Source organism: Dendrobium catenatum, unplaced genomic scaffold, assembly GCF_001605985.2.
Source record: "Dendrobium catenatum unplaced genomic scaffold, ASM160598v2 fragScaff_scaffold_116, whole genome shotgun sequence".
Taxonomy (NCBI): domain Eukaryota; kingdom Viridiplantae; phylum Streptophyta; class Magnoliopsida; order Asparagales; family Orchidaceae; genus Dendrobium; species Dendrobium catenatum.
The window spans coordinates 343,965-364,131 of record NW_021318578.1 but is presented as its reverse complement, the minus strand read 5'-3'; the positions used below and the strand labels follow the sequence as shown (position 1 = coordinate 364,131).

Below are 20,167 nucleotides of genomic sequence, written 5' to 3'. Positions count from 1 at the left end.
CCTCCAACCAACCAAATCCGGCCGATAAGCAAATCCGAAAATTCAGAAGGGAAAAACAGAAATGAAACAAAATTATCTTCTTCTACCGCCTCTACCGCGAAATTTCCCACTAGAAGCAACATTGAGAGGTCTATCACGCACCAGCTTAAACTCGTTGCCAGGATCCGAACCACCGTAGAAATTTGAATTCCGATTCATATTCAGAAGAAAAGTGCAACCCATCACCATGGGATCGAACATCCATTCCTGAAGTACCACCCAACTGGTATATCATAGCTTGCGAAGCCAAAAGACTCACAGGCACATTAACTAAATTTTGAGAATTAATCAACGTTCCTGAAGTACCACACACCTCATTAGGAGCCACAGACACACCAACATTCTGTAGCCGTTCACAACCATTTAAAACACCCAAAACTGGCAAATCACCCAACCCCCCAGAAACATTCAATCTCTCTTCAGAAACAGCCGCATCATCCAAACCAGGCAACAAAGGGGGCTCGGGATCCAACTGATCCAAAACTGGAGAAGAGCCCAAAACCACACTAATTTCTGGCACCTGAACAACAGCCAGAAGGCTTCCGGACACCGCACCAGGCAACCCAATAGAGTTAACATCAAACAACTGGCCAGAGCCTCCCTCAACAACAGGGGAAACAGACAGAGAAAATGCAGTCTGTAAAACTTTAGGTATATTCTCAGTATTAGCTAGCTCACCCCCCAAAACCTCTACATCAGTAGGATCAAAATTTGAAATAACATTATCAACACATTGAGGGGGTAAATTAGCTAAAGGGCTTGAAGAAACATTCGGAAGAACATACGTAACAGGACGACAATTTCCCAAGGAATGCCCAATACATTTGCAACCCGCACAGAACTGAGGAAACTCATAAAAAACTACCTCTTGAACGTAACCTAAAGCTTTTGAACCTAACCAAACTTGTTTAGGGTAAGATTTGGTAATGTCTAGCTCAACCAACACCCGAACATTGGATGGACGGGTACCGACAGCTGTGGCTTCATCAATTTTCAAGGGCTTGCCAAACAATTTTTCAAGCCCAAATAGAATTCGAGGAGCGAAGAAATGAGGCCGAAGACAAGGAAACGAAATCCATATCGGGATAACCGGAGACTCAACACCGATATCTAATCTAGGAGACCACTTCGTTAATTTCATATAGCAGTTATATACAAGGTAAGCGCGGTGACAGAACACCCTACAATAATCTAGATCAATAGAAAGCTTGGTCAAAATATGAGAGGGGTCCAGAACAGTGACAGAAAACTCACTTTTAAGCTTTAAATTGAAAAAAAAAATTACGAATAGCTTCTAGAGAAGGCCTTTTGGAGGGGAAAAAGCCAATTAATGAGAACTGAAAAGGGGCGGCCAGCTCGTCGATTTCTTCATTGGAAATCCACAAATAAGGTAATCCACGGAAGGTCGAAGCATGCAAATCCGGAAAAGAATTCTTGGAACCAGCAAGTGCTTCAAGAAAAGAACGAGAGTGAGAACCCCCACCGAAAAATCCAGGGTCCTGGAGTTAGCACTCGGCATACCGGCACAGCCGGCGAAAATCGAAAACAAAACCAACCAAAAAACTACTCCAAATACAAGAGGAAGAAGGAAAATGAGAAAACTTTCTTGAAGCCAGGAGGTCGCCGGGAGAAAACCCCCCGTAGGGCGAGGGAGCACCCGGAGCAAAAAACTCTAGCGGAGCGACGAATATTCGATTAATACTTATATAATTTAATGCTCTTTATGTAGACTTCATTCCAAATTAATTTTAAAACTTAATTTTAATATTTATTCTATTTAATAAATTCTTGACTTAGCGTTACTTTAATCAAAATTTAACGGTTGAAATGTGTACATAAAATTTTAACGGTTATATATAAAAGTACATGGAATTTTAACGGCTTTAATGCAGCTGCTTTAATTATTTATAAAATGGATTTGACTATATTTTTACTAGTTATAATCAAATGTTATACTACAACAATTAAATTAAATGCATAAAGGTGGCTTCATTTTTGACTATATTAAAGCCGTGCATTATTTCGATTGTAATTAAATCTTATTTTTCATTTAAACCTCTCTTCTATTAAATCACTCCAATAATGATAAAAAAAAGGTTCGTTAATGCTGCATTAATTTTAGCCCTATGTTTTTTTGCGCGGGATATGAGGCGTCGGGCTCCTCCTCTTCCCTCATTCTACTGCTTAATACTCCTTGGCGTTTCCTTCCGGCTCTTCGTTTCTTCACGCGAAAGATGAGACGTCATCGGGCTCCTCCTCCTCACAATTCTTCTCTCATTCTTAATATTTATCTCGTGTGCAGAACAGTAGATAGGGTCGGACGACTCGCATCGTCGACTCGCATCGTCAATCCAAGGAGCCCAGTGTGGTCCTCCATGCATCTGGGTCCTCATGATCTACTTTATCATTAGCTTCACCCCAAAGGTTAACAATCGAGTTTGCTTACAGATTAAGCTGTTGTGGATCTGAGACAGATTTTCGGCACTTTCCTCACCATCTCCATGTTCGCAAATATGGGGAATATGATCAAGAGGGATCATTTCGATGCCTACAAGGTAACAGACAAGTTGATTGTAGCTTCCATTTTTTATTGTTGTGCTTTTTCTTATTGAAATGTGTTTTGGTTGAATTTAGTTTTGTTGATTTGATTAATAATGGTTAGTAGTAGAGATGATTTCGTTTGGCACATTAAAATGTTGGATTTAATTTGAGTTATTATTTTCTTAGGCTATCTTGTTGTGTTCAGGGAAGCACGCTTGATGTGTATTGGAACCGGAAGCTAGATTCTTCCATTTCACTAGCTTCTTGATGCATTTATCTGAAAGTTATATACTTTTTATTGTCAAGAAACCAATTCACCAATTGGGCTTTGCCCACTGCCTTATCTATTCTTGATATTAGGCCAACGGGTATGGTGATACTTCGGCAGCTGAGACGTTATTGGCTGAATAAATAATGAGCGAGAGAGTGGTGTCATACGATATTTCATATATATATATACTATTACTACTATCACGACTAACTATTGTTAGTATTATCAAAATCATGTTTTCGATGCTTCAACGTGCGCTTTTCCTCAAAAGTTTCTTTGACTTTTTAAGATATTATTTCTGCTGAACAACTGCAAGGTCCAAGGTATTATAGTATTTCATGTCTTGCTATCATGTATTCATCTTGTTGTTGATCATACAAAATGCAACACTTTTTTTGCTGTTAAGCCTTATTTTTCATGTTATTTATGTGGTCCTTTTGTTGGAATTGTGGTATAGTTTGGCTGGCAGATAAGGCTGCAAATCCACTCAATATTCTTTTTTACATAGTTTTTGTGTTGTCGGCTTGTTCATTGTTCTCAAAGGCTTGGATCGAAGTTTCTGGATCATTAATAAGGGATGTGACTAAGCAGTTTAAGGTATGGCTGATATATCCTTCATTTATTTTTGATCCTATTTTCTTATTATATACTGTGATAGCAAATGAATCCAACTGGTTATTTTCTGTGCATAGCATTGTTTGCTCGGTTTCTAAAAATTAAATATGTATACTTTTCTATTGTTCCTTTTCTATTTTTTTTTTCTTTTTTTTTGAAACTCTATGGTTGAGAGGTTTTATGTTTCTAAGATCACTATTTTCCTATGCTAATTGAGGACTATTTTATATATGATATATCTTTAAGAAACTTTATATAGAGATTTTTCATATATTATCTTAAATGAATGACTTGATATCAAATATTTAAAAATTGTCCTGCCATCTATGATCAAATGTTATATTCATACCAGATACTTAAAAATGGTCGTTATCTTTGGTCTAATGTTATATTCTTTGATTGCCATATTTATTTTTGACGACCTAAATGCCTGTACCTGATCTTTGAATGCCTATTTTGAATCAAGATTGTGACAAGTTATATTGCAGTTCTAAGGAAGCGTTTTACCTTTTTATCTCTTGTTTTCTGAAGCTTTAATTGTACCTAAATAACATCGACATTTGTTTATAATTGGCATTGACTTTGGTATTCATCAATTGAAGTTTCTTTTTAATTCAACATGTTCCCAACTCTCATATTTATGTTGCATGTTGCTACATTCTACTTTGCATTCCCATCGTATAATATCTAATTTCGTTGTATTTATGTTCAAATCATGTGGTAGGAAAATATTTGATCTTTTCATCACAAGAAAGTTGTTCTTTGCTTCATTATACGTCTTGTTTTTTTTTGAAACGTGGACTTAATATATTGCTGAAATTTAATGTTGACCATAGTTTTTTCAGTAAAATTTCAAATTTTGGCTATTCTTAAATTGCCTGATTGAAAGAAGAAAGTATTTTGTTGGACGCGAAAGCGGGATTGGAACCGACCTTACGCCTCATGAGCTGCCCGCGAGCTCACAGCCATTACGACGAGCCAAGCTTAAGTTATGCATGACTCGAGATAAACTCGACCCGTTTGCACCTCTAATGAAACCAATCAAGACCCTCCCTCTAGAAACCATGAGAACATTTCTCAACACAGAAAAATTAAGAGCATGTACCTCTTTTATATTAGAATTAATTTTAATTATTTATTATCATATCAATATTAGAATATGTCTAATATTTATGGTAGAATTTTATAATCATTATTATTGTAAAATATCCTCATATTAAGCACTCAAACTTTTGTAACATATTCATATAATACTTTACTCTATTACTTATATATAATCACTCTTGTATTAACATATTATTAAATTAAAAAAAAGAGTATTGATAGTTTAGATTTTCTATTATTCCAATTCCAATTGTTAAATTATTGGAATTTGATTTCTTTTTCCTAAGCCAAACCTTGAATTTCCTTCCACATTAAATCTTGGCCATTCATTTTAATTAATTTTAATTATTCAAATCAAATCTCACCCTTCCATTTTAATTATTATAATTATATTAATGAGGTTCTTTGTAAACATGAATATTTACAAATTCATGTATATTAATGATAGTATTCCCCATTTTTCCTATGTTTCCGGTTCGCCTTCTCCCTCCCTCTTTTTCTTACTCGCCTATTTGTCTACCATTTCTTATTCTCTTCTTCTATTGCAACATTTTTAATGTGTATTCTCCTTCTCCTGTGAATCGGAAGTCATGACATGAGCTCGGAGCAATCTTTGATCGGAAGTCACGAAGGGAGCTCGCCGTAAAGGTAACGATCTTTTTCTCCTTGCGATTCTCTGACTATTCTCCTCTAAAGAAGCCTCTTCGCCTCGATTTGTTTCATAGCCTCAAGCATCTCAATCGAAGTCGTGACCCTGTTTTAGTTTGCACGTCGTTCTACCCTTGTACGCTCCACTATCATTGGTCTCTCCCACCAGCACCTACCTGCATGACCAGCCATTTCAACCCCTCTGCAATTCCTCACCCCGGCCAACCACCCGCAATTGATTCGCCTTGTGCTCTTGCAAACCAAATACATGAAAGGTAAATGATGAATTGTGAAAGTTTTTTTTTTTTCAACTTTCATTAAAAGTTAATCTGTATGCTTGTTATATTTTAGCATCAGTGGGTAAACTGGAGAGGAAAAGCCTCAGCTAAGACCATCCCGGATTTTTTACCTTCTCCTTGTTCTTTCATCGTCTTCGTCTTCTTCTTCTTTCTTTCCGCCATAAAAGGATCAGATATTTTATTAATTATGCAATCTTTTATTTTTTTTAGTTTTTTTTAATGCGATCTAGGTTGGGTGTGGTTTTATGAAACTTATTTTGTTTAGTTTTTTTTCCTAATACTTCTTAATCAATACTATTGATTGCTATTTTTAATGCAAATTTTATACATTTTCTGGTTTTGAGTTTGAATTTACATTAATATAATTAATTTGAAGTGGGATTTCCTTTACAATGGGGTTTAACGAGTATTTTCTGATGCTTATCAAGAATAGTATTGAGAACTGCTTTTTCTCTCTTATTATCAATGGGAATAATCACGGATTTTTCCCTTCTAAGCATGGGTTTAGACAAGGGGATCCTTTATCCCCTCCCTTCTCTTTTTATTTTAGCTATGGAATATCTTTCTAGAGTGATTGAGAATCTCTATAGGAGGCACCCTATGCTTAATTTTCGTACTATTGGTGGTCCTCCTATTACTCACCTTAGCTTTACTGACGACTTTATTATTTTTTCTAATGCTTTGATTAAAAATGTTAAATGTCTTGCTAGTTTTTTATCATCTTTTCAGCTTATTAGTGGTCTCTCTATAAATAGGGAGAAGAGCAACTTTATTACTGGTTCTTCTGTGAATAACACTAGAGTCAATGGCATTACAAGAGTGTGGTTTTAACCAGTCTTCTCTTCCTATTAAGTACCTTGGTACTCCTCTCTTTAAAGATAGAAAAAAGGTTTTTCTATTTGATAATATTTTTACTACTTTCCAAAAAATGTTTCTAAATTGGTCTTCTAATTTTCTTTCTTTTGGTGGTAGATTAACCTTGATAAAAAGTGTTTTAAACTCTATTCCGATTTTTTTGTTTCACACTTTGCAACCTCCTGCTAATGTCTGTATGAGGATGGAGAAGATGATTAACAAATTTTTCTGGGGGGGCACTAATAATAAAGCTTGTATCAATTGGGCCTCTTGGAGAAAAGTTTGTGATGTTTATAATGAAGGGTCGCTTGGTTGTAAGTCTATTTTTGACACTGCTTATGTTTTTTCTCACAAACTCTGGTTTTCATTTAGATCTAATAACAGTTTATGGGCTAAATTCATGAATGTGAAATATTGTAAGAATCTTAATCCTATGGCCTGCCATTATAAAAGTTCGGATTCCCGGGTTTAGAGAAGAATGTGTAAGATTAAATGGGAAGTTGAGAAGTACATCCAATGGGGTATTGGTATTGGGGAGGTTGCTTTTTGGCAAGACAATTGGTTGGGTACTGAATCTATTGATACTTACCTTAACACTCATTCTATTGTTAATACTAGAGTTAGTGAATTCATTTACAATGGGGGTTGTATTATTCCTAAGCTACAGGAGGTGGTTCCTTATGATATCATTGAGAAAATTATTCAAATCCCTTTACATTTGCAAGTCAAGGATAAAATTATGTTCAAGTTGTCTCCCTCTGATGATTTTATTTTAAAAACAATTTGGGAGGAGACTAGAATTAAAGGTGATGCTCTGCGATCTTTAAATCTCTTTGGCATAATACAATTCCTTTATCCTATTCCCTGCTTGCTTGGAGGTTCCTTAAAGGTTTTGTTTCTATTGATAATATTCTTTGGAAAAAAGGTTTTATTATTGTTTTTAAATGTCAATCTTGTTTCAACATTGAAAGCTTACAACATGTTTTCTTGAATGGGTCTATTGCTAGTAAAGTTTGGTCTCATTTCTTTAATTTGCCTGGTATTGGTTTGTTTAATGCTAATTTAGAGTTGGCTAGTACTCTCAAAATTTGGTTTTCTGATGGCAAAGGTCATATTCATAATTTACTTCCTGTTGTGATCATTTAGTATCTCTGGAATAGTAGAAATGAGTCTAAGCATTTGGGTATTAAGATGAATGCTAATCATATTATATCCAAAGTGAGGTCACGCGACATTTCGCGTCTGAGCCGGTCCCGTGCGGACCGGCTGGACCGGTCCAGTGGACCGGTCTAACACATTTCTATTAAGAACTTTACTAACAGCCATTTTTTGGCTGATCACTTTGGGGTTCATAATGAGGGCATTAGAATTAATAGGGATCTTATTGTGAGGTGGGCTAAACCCTATGATCCTTATGGCAAACTGAATACTAACAGCTCTGTTAATGCTACTAAAGCTGGGATGAGTGGTATTATCAGAAATTCTCAAGGTAATCCCATTGCGGCTTTCTCTGGTCCTCTGCCTTCTTGTTCTGTTTTAACTTCTGAGCTGATGGGTTTGTATCAAGGCTTACAAGTTTGTTTGAGGATGGGTTTACAGAATGTTAACATTGAGGTTGATTCTACTCTTGTTATTCATATTATTTCTAATAATGATGTTTGTTTCCCTCAGGACTTTTACACTATCAAAAAAATTAGAATGGCTCTCTCCTTGCTTAATGTTACTATCTCCCATATTTATCGTGAAGGTAATGCCTGTGCGGACTGGCTTGCAATTTTGGTGCTTATAGTGATAATTTTCTGAAACATCCTGTGTTTGATCTTCTAAGGACTTTGTAATCGAAAGTTTGGATATTAAAGCGTAAGCCCCACTCCGGGTTTTTAACTTTGGGCTAGGTTTTCATTCATTGTTGGTATAGAACTTAGTGAATTATACAAATTTTTGTTTTGTTGTAATCTTTTTCTTTTTTTAATGCTGGTAGAATTTGTGCTATTTATCCTAATATAGGATCTTATCTTTTCATTTTTATCTAAAATTGTTGATTTAAAATTTCAATGATTGCAAAATATTATGTTACAATTATCCTCAATTAAATTTATGAGATTCCTTGTTCACATTATTAAGTGAAGATTCGTGGTTCTTTTATGTTCCTATCCTATGGCAAATATTACCCGGTTTCTAATGTTCAAGATTTTTAATGAGAGGCAATTTATGTTAATTCATATATGAAATTTACCTTTGTAATGGTTGTCATATCTTCTCTTCTTCATTAAATTATTTCTCACAAATATCGTATAAATGGCTGTGTGCACAAGTGAAATATTTATTTTGATCTATCCATTGAAATTTTATTGCTCATGAAGAATGTAAGTCAATAATAGAAGAACATTTTATTGCTCCTGAAGAATGTAAGTCTTTTAAGATTGTCAAAATAAACTATCGTTCTTGTTATTGTTGTTTAAATACCTTAGCCTTGGTGTAAGCAACCACAACCATGTGGCCACTAAGGCTTCGTTTGGGACGACTTTTTTACTGCTCTCTAAAACGGAGTTTTATTACAAAATTTTTTATTTTTGTACTAAAACTCCATTTTAGAAAGCAATAAAAAAGCCATCCCAAACGAAGCCTAAGCCTGACATCTGACCGCGGCAGCTCCACCTTCCCTGACCGGCAGCAGGCCACCACAGCTGTCCCGATCTCCCGGTACTGTGCCTAATGGAAAGAATATTCTGCTCTCAGTTCTTCTCTATATAAATCACACTGTAGCACAGCTGAAATAAGATGAAATGAAATCTCATTCTTGAGCTCCTCTGCTTCTCTTCTCCAATCGGTTACTGCTAACTCTTTGCTTGCAGGTCTTCACCCTTGGTAGGACAATTAAAACCTAACACTTGTAATACTCCAATTTTTCCTTCCCTCCAACTATTCGATGAGATGGTGGCCACTGGCCACCCTTTTGATGTTGACTTACATCAGCAATGGAGATATGGAGCATATTAATTAAAGCTTACCTTAGTATTTAATTTCTTGATTTTTGCTACAAAGCGGTTCAAGAGGAAATATATATTTATTAGGTCTAACTACATGCAAGATGGCTTTTAGAATTTTGTATATTCATCATATTTGATTGATTTTTTTTTAATGAACTTCATTGTTAAAATTATAGCTCTTTTGCATTTTAAAATCAATTTAGCAATTATTCATATGTGCACTCATATGAAGATTTTTTTATTTTCGATTCATTGCTTTGTCTTGAAGTTCTTCATCTTCACCATTGCTAACTCTCTTGGTCTCCCTTGAAGATCTCCTTCTTCATCGCTCTCTCTCCATCTCCCTTGAAGACTTAAAATGTCTTCTTGTGAAGGTATCTCTTCTCATTTTAACTTACTTGATTACGGTATTTTTGGTTAATACCTTCCGCATTCAATTCTGACTGCAAGCAATATAGGTTTTAGAATTCAATATAATCATGTCATGTCACTTGTATGAAGATTTTTTATTTTCAATTCATTTAATTACTTCTTTTTGGTACATAGCTTTTGTTGTTGTTCTTTTCCTAGGTTGATTGTAGTTTATACTGTATATTTTTTAGCTTTTTATTTAATACATCCTAATCAATGATGATGGTGATTTTGTACTATTTATTTTTTTAGTTTTTTTATTTAATACCACATAATCGATACTATTTGTTGTTTTTAATATGAAATATATCAAGTGCCACCACTTGGTCCCTTGCTTGCTTGCTGATAACCTTGGTGGCCATTAATCTTATGATTTGGGAGACTTTTGTGGGCTTTTGCGGCTTGTTTTGGATCATGTTTTGCAGCCTCAAGTGGAGGCCCTTGCTTGGCTTGGGGGCGGGTGTGCGAGGCTTCTTTCATGAGCCCGAATCTTAGGATCTTTTCATCTTCTAATGTTGTATTTTGATTTACTCTTTATTTTGTAGTCTGGTTTTTGGTTCATTCCTCTTACCTTCTTTATTATTGCTCTTGGGAGGATTAGCAAGCTCTTTGTCTTTTATGTACTTGTATCATATTCTTGATTAATGCGGAGGCCCTTTTGAGTTTTTATTAAAAAAAAAAAAGGTATGCTAAGAAGGGGGGATGACGCCACCACCATAATAAGCTTGGAAGCTTATTATTCTCATCTTAATGTTCTTATATTTCCACACTTAGCTTACTATCTATATATTTGTAATTGTTTAACATTCAAATATATGCATCATAGTCTATCTAAATGTAGATTTTTATTTTTATCATTATCCTTTTCTTTTATTGAATTATAATCTTATATGCTTCTCTTCATTTATGTTCACATTCATTTACATGGTTAATTCAAAATATTAAGATTTATAATAGTTGCTGAAACCGCTGCGGAATATCGTTGTAGCGCAGAGTAAATATAACGTATTTGTAGCGGTTTTAGAACCGCTGCAATGAAAATTGTGGCGGTTAAAATCACCACGATAGCTCAAAATTTGTGCTGCGATTACCTTATTTTTTTGGTATATACATTTTTTAATGGTGTTCCTAATATTATCATATTTAAAATAAGTATAATAGAAATTGTAAACAGTGTATTTAAAGAAAAAAATTATTTTAAAAGGTATAGCCTGCAGATGTACATTGAAAGAGAACCTTACTGTTTTATAGATCACAGAAGGTTCGGAAATCGCACCATTGCCATAATCGCCGTAAACAAGCTTTTTTGTGATGGGAGGAAGAAGAGACGCACCAAGCTCACCAATGGTTTTTAGATGGTGCCTGGTAAAGGAATTGCTCAACATAGAGGTGTTCATGGCAGAGGCAACATATAACGGCTTGCTGGAATCCCAAGCTCTCTCACAATACATGTTAACAAATTAGCACAGTTCTCCAGCAATCAATAGAATCATCAAGTCACTCTCACTTGCTGGAATCACATGTCGAGCTACCATAGCTCCGCTGGAGCAAGGCCGTCTTCTCAGCCTTCGCCGCCGCAACGAAGAGAAACGGAATTCGTACAGAATCAAGGCAAACAAAAATGGTGAATCTGAAAATGTTTTAAGATGATACAGTATTCATGTAAGAAAGTCATTGTTGTTGGAAAAGCACTGCATGCTTTCGGCAAGTGCTGCGCAAAGCATAAGCACTGTTTCTCACCGGCATCTGCGGTGGTCCGTAGGTTTGAGAGAGTGAATATGGGATTGCGTCTTCTCCTTACCGGTCACCTTGGAATCAAACGAAGTGATTCCGATTATGGTGCAGCGTGCCGTCGCGGTATTGGAGCCATCGGAAGTTGATCATCATTGAAGATACGATGAAGATCTGGGTCGTCTCTAAAATATTTACTGATTATTCGATGGCAAATATGTATTTTAATCAGATTTTACGTTTGCGTACTCAACAAAAAAAAAAATGTAACCAAACAAATAATAGTTTGCTTAAAGATTTTTTGGAAAAACTTCGTTTACTAATAACTGCTTCTGTACCGGCTTATGCAAAAGGAATTACGCAATCAAACAAACCCTTAATGAGCTTGAAATAGCTTATGGGAACTCTGAGGATGTTGATAATGAGTTGTTTTCTCCTTTTACTTCTTTAGGCCCGTTGGTTACTGCTTGCTGCAAGAATGGATTCTCAACTTTGGACTCGGTATGATTTTGGTCTGTTTGTAGTTCGATTCTTTTTTCATGCTTGTCAGCTCATATCTCTTGCAAAATGTATAAATTAAGTTGTACTACTGTGTGCTTTGGTCCTTTTGCTAGTCTAGTTATGCTTTTATGTGTTTTATTTTATTTTTCTTTTTATTTGTTTTAAAAATGCGAATATTATGACATTTTTCTTCGTTGTCATGAATTTTTTTTGTCTTAAATTTACTTTCATATTACTCTGCGCATCATAAAGGTTTGTTTTGGAAACAATCAGGTCTTGTAGTCATTCTGTCGTTTGCACTCCAAATCTGATGGTTCTATTCAACTTGATTTGGCCTAGCTCTCTAATTTTGATTCAAGCCAGGTCTTTTTTTTTTTTCTATTGAAGCTGATAATTCATGCGCTATTTAGATCAAGTTTTTATCTCCTAAAACATATTTTGGTTACATACATACATACATCCATCCATTCATGCAGATATGCATGTAAAGCTGCATTCATGATATGTGCATTAATACAAGTATAATTAAATGCTTCTACTACATGTTCATACATGAATGAACACATCAATCATATTTGAGTTAGCTCCATTTGATTCAAGTCCAACTGAATCCAAGCTTTATTCAGTCCATCGTAATATAATTCAATTCTATTCTATCAAAAAGCATTCTACTCTTTGTGCGATCTTCAGTCTCCGAATCAAATTATGAGCCTTATTGGAACTATACCACTGGCTTTTTTAAGTTTTTCCTGATTGAATATGCCTCTCTCACACGAGAATTATTATGTGCAGAGACCGGATACAGAACGCCGTTCGCAGACCAACCAGAATGCGCCACGTTAGCAAGATCGAGCGGCGGTCCCGAGCGGTACTGAGCATCACCGAGCCGTGGTACCGAGCAAAGGGGTGATGTGGCACATTCTGATTGGTCTCCAGACGGCGTTCGGCATCCGCACATAATAATGAATCCTCTCACCCATAGCCTTTATATCGATGCAACATACAAGATTGAAGAGATCACTTTTTCATGTATTATTTTGCCTGGTATAGTAATATTAGGTATTGTAACTTTAATCAATTTATTTTTTGTTTCATGTTATACTGATCTTTCTATAATTTATCTGCTGCTTGCTTAATTAAATAACAGGTTTATGTTCAATTGGAGAACTTAAGTAATTCAGATCCTCCTTACAAGTCAGTTGCTGCTCTCAACTGTGTTGTATTAGGTTGTGCAAACATATGGATCTTGACCGGGCAAATGAGACGTTTGAGGCAATAGCTGAAAAGATTGGATTAACACTTGATATACATTCCTACAATGCTCTCACGTGCGCATTTGGAAAAGTTAAAAAGGTATATCTTTCATACAATATTCTTTCACAAGTTTTTTCTCTAAAGATTATAATTATTTCTTCAAATTTATGCAATTTTCAACTTTATTCTTGTGACAGACATCACAGGCTTGTAAGGTTTGCACTAATATTCATTTCTGTTGGAAATAAATTTTGGATAAAGAGGGAGAGTATATCCATTAGATTTATTTGAGATGAGTGCAATACATGATGAATAAATAAAAATTCATATTACAGTCATCTCAAAATAAATCTGATTGAAGTACAACTCATCTCAATGAGAAATTATTACGTGCGGTCACCGAATACTGTCCAAAGGCGAATCAGGATGCATCATGTTACTTTTTTGCTGTGTATATGGTGACGTGGCGCATCCTGATTTGCCCCCGGATGGTTCGATGACCACACATAATAATTCCTCCATCTTAATACTAATTTTATTCCATTTTCATCACATGTAATAATTCATTGTCACTGCCAGGTTGATGCAGGATTCACACCCTCAAAGGAGATGCTTAAGAAGGTCCGAAGAAGATGCTCTCGTGAGTTAGACGCGATAGTGATGAGCGGTTACAATCTCTTGTTCATCAATTCGGTTATATGATGGGCGGTCAAGGTCGAAGGGAGCTGCTTTATAACCTAAATTATGGATCAAACTACTCGGCCAATGCTAGTTTTTAAGGTAATATTATGTGTTCAATTCATCATTATGTGGTGTGGTTAGAATCTTGATGTATTCTCATATAATTATCTTGATCAAGCACGAATCTCGAGGCAAAATCTATTCGGAAACTTCAAAAATTAAAATCAAGTGCATTCGAACTACGATTTCAGCGAGCTTATAGTCAAATTGAGCGTCTCGGAAATACGAACCCAACGAAACCAAATTCGACCCAATCCAAGCCCAAATGGGTCCGAATCAAGGACCCGAAGCGCTGTTGGAACGTTCAAACCGCAATTTGAGTTAACAAACGGTCTCCGATTTTAACGAGCTTATACTTGAATCGAGCGACTCGACGAGACAAATCCAACGAGCCCAAGATGGTCAAATTCCGACATCATTAAGGCCTTCAAATGTCCAACAAATAGTGCATGATCAAAAGATTCAATATTGGCCGTCCATTCAAACCACTCTCAATTCGCTCTTGATCTCACACCTATTTACGGGCTATGCCACTCCAAAAAAATATAAATATAGCCCTCATTCTTCACAAGGGGGACTGAAGTGGAGAGAGAGAAGAAGAGAAGAAGAGAAGAAAAGGGAAAAGGAGAATCCTCTCCTCCTCGATCACCGCCGAAGCTCTTTCCGCCGCCTGAATACGCCGGAACTCTGCCGGATTTTCGGGAAACGCTGAGATTTTGCAAAACTTTGTAAACTTGCTTGAAGAAACGAATTGTAACCTGATTACCCCGATTTGTGGGACGAATCAGCCATTTGTAATTTGCAAAACACTAGTGGAATTTCTCAAACTGACGGCTGTTCCTAACCCGTCGGCTTGCCGGGGAGTATGAGAGCTTATACAAAAGACTACAGATCAAAGACTAAAATGATATGTGATATGTTAAGCTTATTCTTATCCTGAGTCATAACTGAAAATTGTATTAACTGTATCTATAAATAGACTATACTGTATCATGAATAAGATAGATTAACTTTCTCTATTCTCTGTTTCTTCTTCTGCTTATGTTCTTGAGTTCGGTAGTTCTCTATGCCTCCATCGTCTTCTACACTCCCGTGAAAGAAGTGGAAGACAAGAAGTGTGGTTTTTCTTCTCTATAATTTTGTTCTGTTTTTATTCTTCTTCCATCACCTTCGTCTTCTTCTTCTACTGCATTTTTTTCCTTCAGTTGGTTTTCTTACAGTTATCCCATAATCTAAAATGTTTTATATAATGTTTAAAGTCATTCAAAAATGTTTTCTATTCTTTTAAAATATAACATTTTTTTAATCTTAAATTAACAATAAATTTTTAAATAAGCATTTAAATTCTAACTTAAATTCATAATATATAAACTGAATTTTAATATTTAAATTACAAAATTTTATATTATTAAACTGAAACAATTAGTTTTTTTAAATATAATTAACCGGTTTAATTCTATTTAAATATAATGATAATAATATTATTAAAATAATAATTATCTAGAAGTCCATATAAGCTCTTTTTATTTAATTTTGATATTCATATAAGCCACCAACTCTACGCTGCGCTCAAACGCTCGTACAGCCCCAACCCCAGCTCCGATCCTAGCAGCGGCTTCATTTCAGCAAGCTGAAAGAAAAATGAAGATCCGCTCAACTATTTTTAGTTTGGAGAAAAAAAAGAAGAAAATTATTTAAGGAGTTGCGTCAACGGATGATGGCCGAAAGCTCAACTAAACTTGTTTGTGGAATGATCACTCCACGAACAAGTTGATCACTCCACGTAAGGAGTTGAAAGCAGAATGATCATACCACGAAAAAGTTTAGTTGAGCTTTCGGCCATTAGCAAACTTGTATATTTTACAAATTTTTATTTCATCCGCTGACCCACCTCCTTAAATAATTTTATTCTTCTTTTTCTCTAAACTAAAAATAGTTGAGCGGATCTTATTTTTATTTCAGCTTGCTGAAATGAAGCCGCCCGGCCAACCCACTTTCCACAGCAATACAGCCGTGCCTTCTTCGACGTGATGAGGATCATGATGATAATTAATGGGCGAGAGGAGAGCAAGCTAAAGAGAGCAGAGAAGTCCTTCAACGTATACACAAAGATTCGAACCCAATACCTCTTTGTTGATAGCATAAGCTCTCAACCAACAGGCCAAAATGAGCTGTGTAAAAGTCATGTACTTGAAAAGATAAAATTAGCTCATTTGTCTTCAGAGCTAATTTCATTGAATGTATGTAACAGTGCATCCCTGCAAAAGTCTGCTTCTACAGCTAGTTACTTATCTTCATAATTAAAGTTTAAAACTACTCTGCTCCACTTGCCTTTATGTTACTCTTTACGGCTGTAAATCCTCATCGTTCAAATAGATCAGCTTAAGGGTAATCTTGTATTTTCTCACCCTCAGGCTCATCAGGCTTCTCTATGAATATTGACAGATTACTGTTGTCTTTCATTGAGTATGAAGGCTTTTAATATATATACTTATCCAGCGAGCCACAATCCGCGAGATCTCGGAATCCAGCGAGCGAGTTCGACTCAATGGAGGAGATCGCGGGTAAGAGAAAAGAGAAGGAGCGAAGGGGGTTTCAGATTGCCCGAGAAGATCGTGCAGAGGAGATTCACCGCACAGTGGCGGATCTTTGGATCTCCCATTCTCAAGGGCAAAAAAATGGCGCAGGCGGAGGATGGAAGCAGAGAAATCTGGCGAACGAAGGGAAGGCGAATGGCTTCAATGGGAAGGAATTGAAGGCGAAGAAGCTAGGCCTTCTACGCTCACAAAATGGGGAAAAAAAACACAGGCAAATCTACAAAAATTGCAAAAAAAAATTACTCCGGAGCCACCTGCTACTTCTAAGAAAAATATTTTATATGGCCAATATCAAACTACAAATGTGAAGAACATATAGTTTTTGTTTAGAAGTAGCAGATGGCTCTGTAGTCATTTTTTCTTTCAGTTTTTGTGTTTTTGCTTTGTGTTATTTCCACATTTGATGAGTCAAATGCTATAGCACTATTGCAAACTACGTTGAATAATTATTATACGTACTTTTACTTCATCCTCTGACGCACCTCCTTCAATAATTCTCTTCTTCTTTTCCTCCAAACTATACTATGAGGTCTCTGCATCAAAAGGCAAGAAAAGAGATTGGTTCTTTTTCGACGATGGTGATGAATAGCCACGTTATGTCCACCAATCCCGGCTACTACGTCGCCGCCGTCACTTGCTCCGGCGGCGGCGGAGCAGACGATAGCCTCCATATTGGTCAAGATTACCGCCTCGTCAGCTTCGAAGGTTTGAATATTTCTTCAAAGTTTGTTCCTTTTTCACGTTTTGGATTGAATCGATGGTGGTAGCCGGTTTTTTTGCAGAGGTGTTGAGGGAGTTCGGTTCGAAGAAGAGGGTGAGGCTGAGCCGGATTATTCAGAGGCGGAAGGAGAGGGAGGAGCGAAAGACGAGGGAGGGTGGCGCCGACGAAGTGGGTAATAGTTCGCCGGAAATGGTAAAGCTCGTCGTCTCTCACAAAGTGGAGAATAGTGCTATGAAAATTCTTGCCTTTTTTTTCCTTTAAAGGAATGAGATAAGATTTTTAAAATATTTATAAATAATAATAAGTTTTTGTCCTAAGTTGTAAATGCGGTAATAATTAACGTCATAGTATTTTTTAGAATTATAACTTAATTGCCTTAATGTTTTAATAACCTAACTTATATGGCATAATTATTTGAATTGCTAATTATAAATTTTTTTTTCAAATTGTGATATTATTAATTAATAGTCAAGTTAATTATTTGATACTCTAAATTTATAAAATATTTTATGTTGATTCATATATAATTTAATTTAATTATAATAATAATAATCTAATCCATGTGTGGGTGCCCAATTTTATTTTTATTTTTAATATTCTATTGTGATAGACTAAAAACTAGTTTAAATTCATCTTTTTCTTACAAATTTATTTATTTTAATGAATCAAACAAGAAATTTATCTGAAGATATTTGATTTATATATATAAAGAGATAATGATCAAAATTATTATTGATTATTCAAATATTTTATTATGAGATGTATATATATTATCTTGAAAAAAATATGTGTATAAATATATAAATTATGTTAATGCTTATTTATTGTTATATATATTTATACTAATAAATATATATATTTACATAACAAATATGTATATGTTATATAATTTGTATAATATATTTAAATGTATTTTATAGGTGAAATTGCATACGTATGATTGTATATCTTGGAATTTTAAATATTTAGAACATAAATTTTTAATAACAATTCATATAATATATTAGTTTATAATATTACATCAAAAATATCATTAATATTAATTTATCTAAATATAATATATTTAAATTCATATAAATTTTGTAATTTAAGTGTGTTATATAAAAAGATAAATTATTTTATATTCAATTTGATAAATGAATGATTTAAATAAAAATGAAATTATTTTGAACATTTACTTCTCTCAATATTCCACGTTATACCGAACTGATTTACCTTCCACTAGAACATGAATGGCCTGCCGTTTGATCTCGGATGAACGGCTGATGATGAGAATTGCTTTTGTAGGTGCATCGTGTGGGGCCCAGCATTACTTGTAATGGAGGATGAACTAACAGCAGCGTGTGCGGACAAAGCCAGTGGAAGCCAACTCTGCAAAGCATTGCTGAGCTCGGAATCTAAGCGTTTCCTATTATTTTCTCTGCTTTATATTTTTTCTTAATTTTTAGAGAAAGTATTTGAAGCTTGAAATTGTTACACGTGTGAAGGACGGTTGAGATTACGGCGTTTTTGCTTTTTTTTTTAATAATTTTTTAGTATAAAAATTTTATAAAACTGTTTTAAAGTAGCAAAAAAAAGTCAGGCCCATTTCGTTTGGAACAGTTTTTTACTAATTCTTAAAACAGCTTTCTATTACCAAATTTAAATAATTTGTACTAGAAAGCTTCTTTAAGAAGTAATAAAAAAGCTGTCCCAAATGAAGCCTTAGGATTTATTTGGGAGGGATGTAATTTTTTAGAAAGATGTTGATAAAATTGTTGTGAAAAAAATTATTTTTTTGAAAGCTACTATATAAAATATATTTCTAGTATAAAAACTTAAGCATTGGATAAATTGAAGTCGTGATTACGATTTGAAAAGCAAAACAATAATAAAATTGTCCTAATCGAAGTCTTAGGCTTTGCTTGAGACCCTTTTTTTGAATGTTTTTAAACCAGCTTTAGTCAATATAATAGGTAATATTTCAGCTCACATGACAGGCAAATAAGTGAGCCAATTATGTGCAATTTTTCTCTTTATTATAATTTTTAGGATTGTTTTATTTTAGGAGCAAGTAATTTATTATCCAAATATGAACATAAATATAGGGACATAATAACAGAAAAAAATTTGTATCATGATATTTAATAAACTTCAAAATTTGTGCTATTAGTGGGTATAGTAAAGGCGGAAATGTGGTGCTTTTTTTATGCATCTATGCATAATGATGTATTTTGCTCTCTCAACCGGAAAAGAATAAAGAAAGATGGCTTTATTGATGTCAAGGATAGAACAGGAAAAGTTGAGTTTCGGGTTACTGAAGAGACCTTAATGGATCGTCTAAGCACAGATATGCGTCCACCATGCCATGCCATTGATAAAGAATGCAGGGTCTTGACTATACATCGTTCAAACCATCTCCAACCTAATGCCAAACGAGCGTTTGGCGTCGTTCGGTCGCTCCAGCCGAACATCAAAACGTCGCCATTTGCCTGCGGGTGAACAGTCCAGCCGAACGCTATTTTGCTCTCTCAACCGGAAAAACGCATCAAAGACTCAAATGAGAAGGATCGTTACCTTCGCACAGAAGCAAAAAAATGGCGTTCGATTGGAGCAAAACAACGCCATTTTTGAGTTTTGCGGTATTTTGGCGTGAAAAATGAAGTTCTCCGTTGGAGATGCCCTCAACAGATGAAATTGTACCTTCAGAAGATGCCTTTGAGTTTGACAAACTAATACCTGTAGAGTTCTTTGAACTCATCGTTCCTTCTCAAACAAGAAAACAGAGCATGGAAAAGGAAGAGGATGAAATATTGTATTATGTTTTTCTGTCTTTGCAGAGTACAGAGTATCAGTATTTATATACAGTT

At 35.1% G+C, this 20,167-nt stretch overlaps 2 protein-coding genes across 2 annotated transcripts; both read left to right on the top strand.

Moving 5' to 3' along the window:
* Positions 1 to 3,209: 3,209 nt before the first annotated feature.
* On the top strand, positions 3,210 to 13,961 carry LOC114580390. The gene is made up of 5 exons (XM_028697814.1): positions 3,210 to 3,448; positions 11,956 to 12,005; positions 13,232 to 13,358; positions 13,457 to 13,474; positions 13,839 to 13,961. Exons 1-5 carry the CDS (start codon positions 3,269 to 3,271, stop codon positions 13,959 to 13,961), a joined length of 498 nt encoding a protein of 165 aa, XP_028553647.1. The 5' UTR covers positions 3,210 to 3,268.
* A 2,174-nt stretch (positions 13,962 to 16,135) lies between these two features.
* Positions 16,136 to 18,893, top strand: LOC110095731. Its single transcript, XM_020821384.2, has 3 exons — positions 16,136 to 17,302; positions 17,380 to 17,510; positions 18,606 to 18,893. The coding sequence occupies exons 1-3, from the start codon at positions 17,122 to 17,124 to the stop codon at positions 18,645 to 18,647; spliced, it is 354 nt and encodes a 117-aa protein (XP_020677043.1). The 5' UTR covers positions 16,136 to 17,121; the 3' UTR covers positions 18,648 to 18,893.
* Positions 18,894 to 20,167: the final 1,274 nt, after the last annotated feature.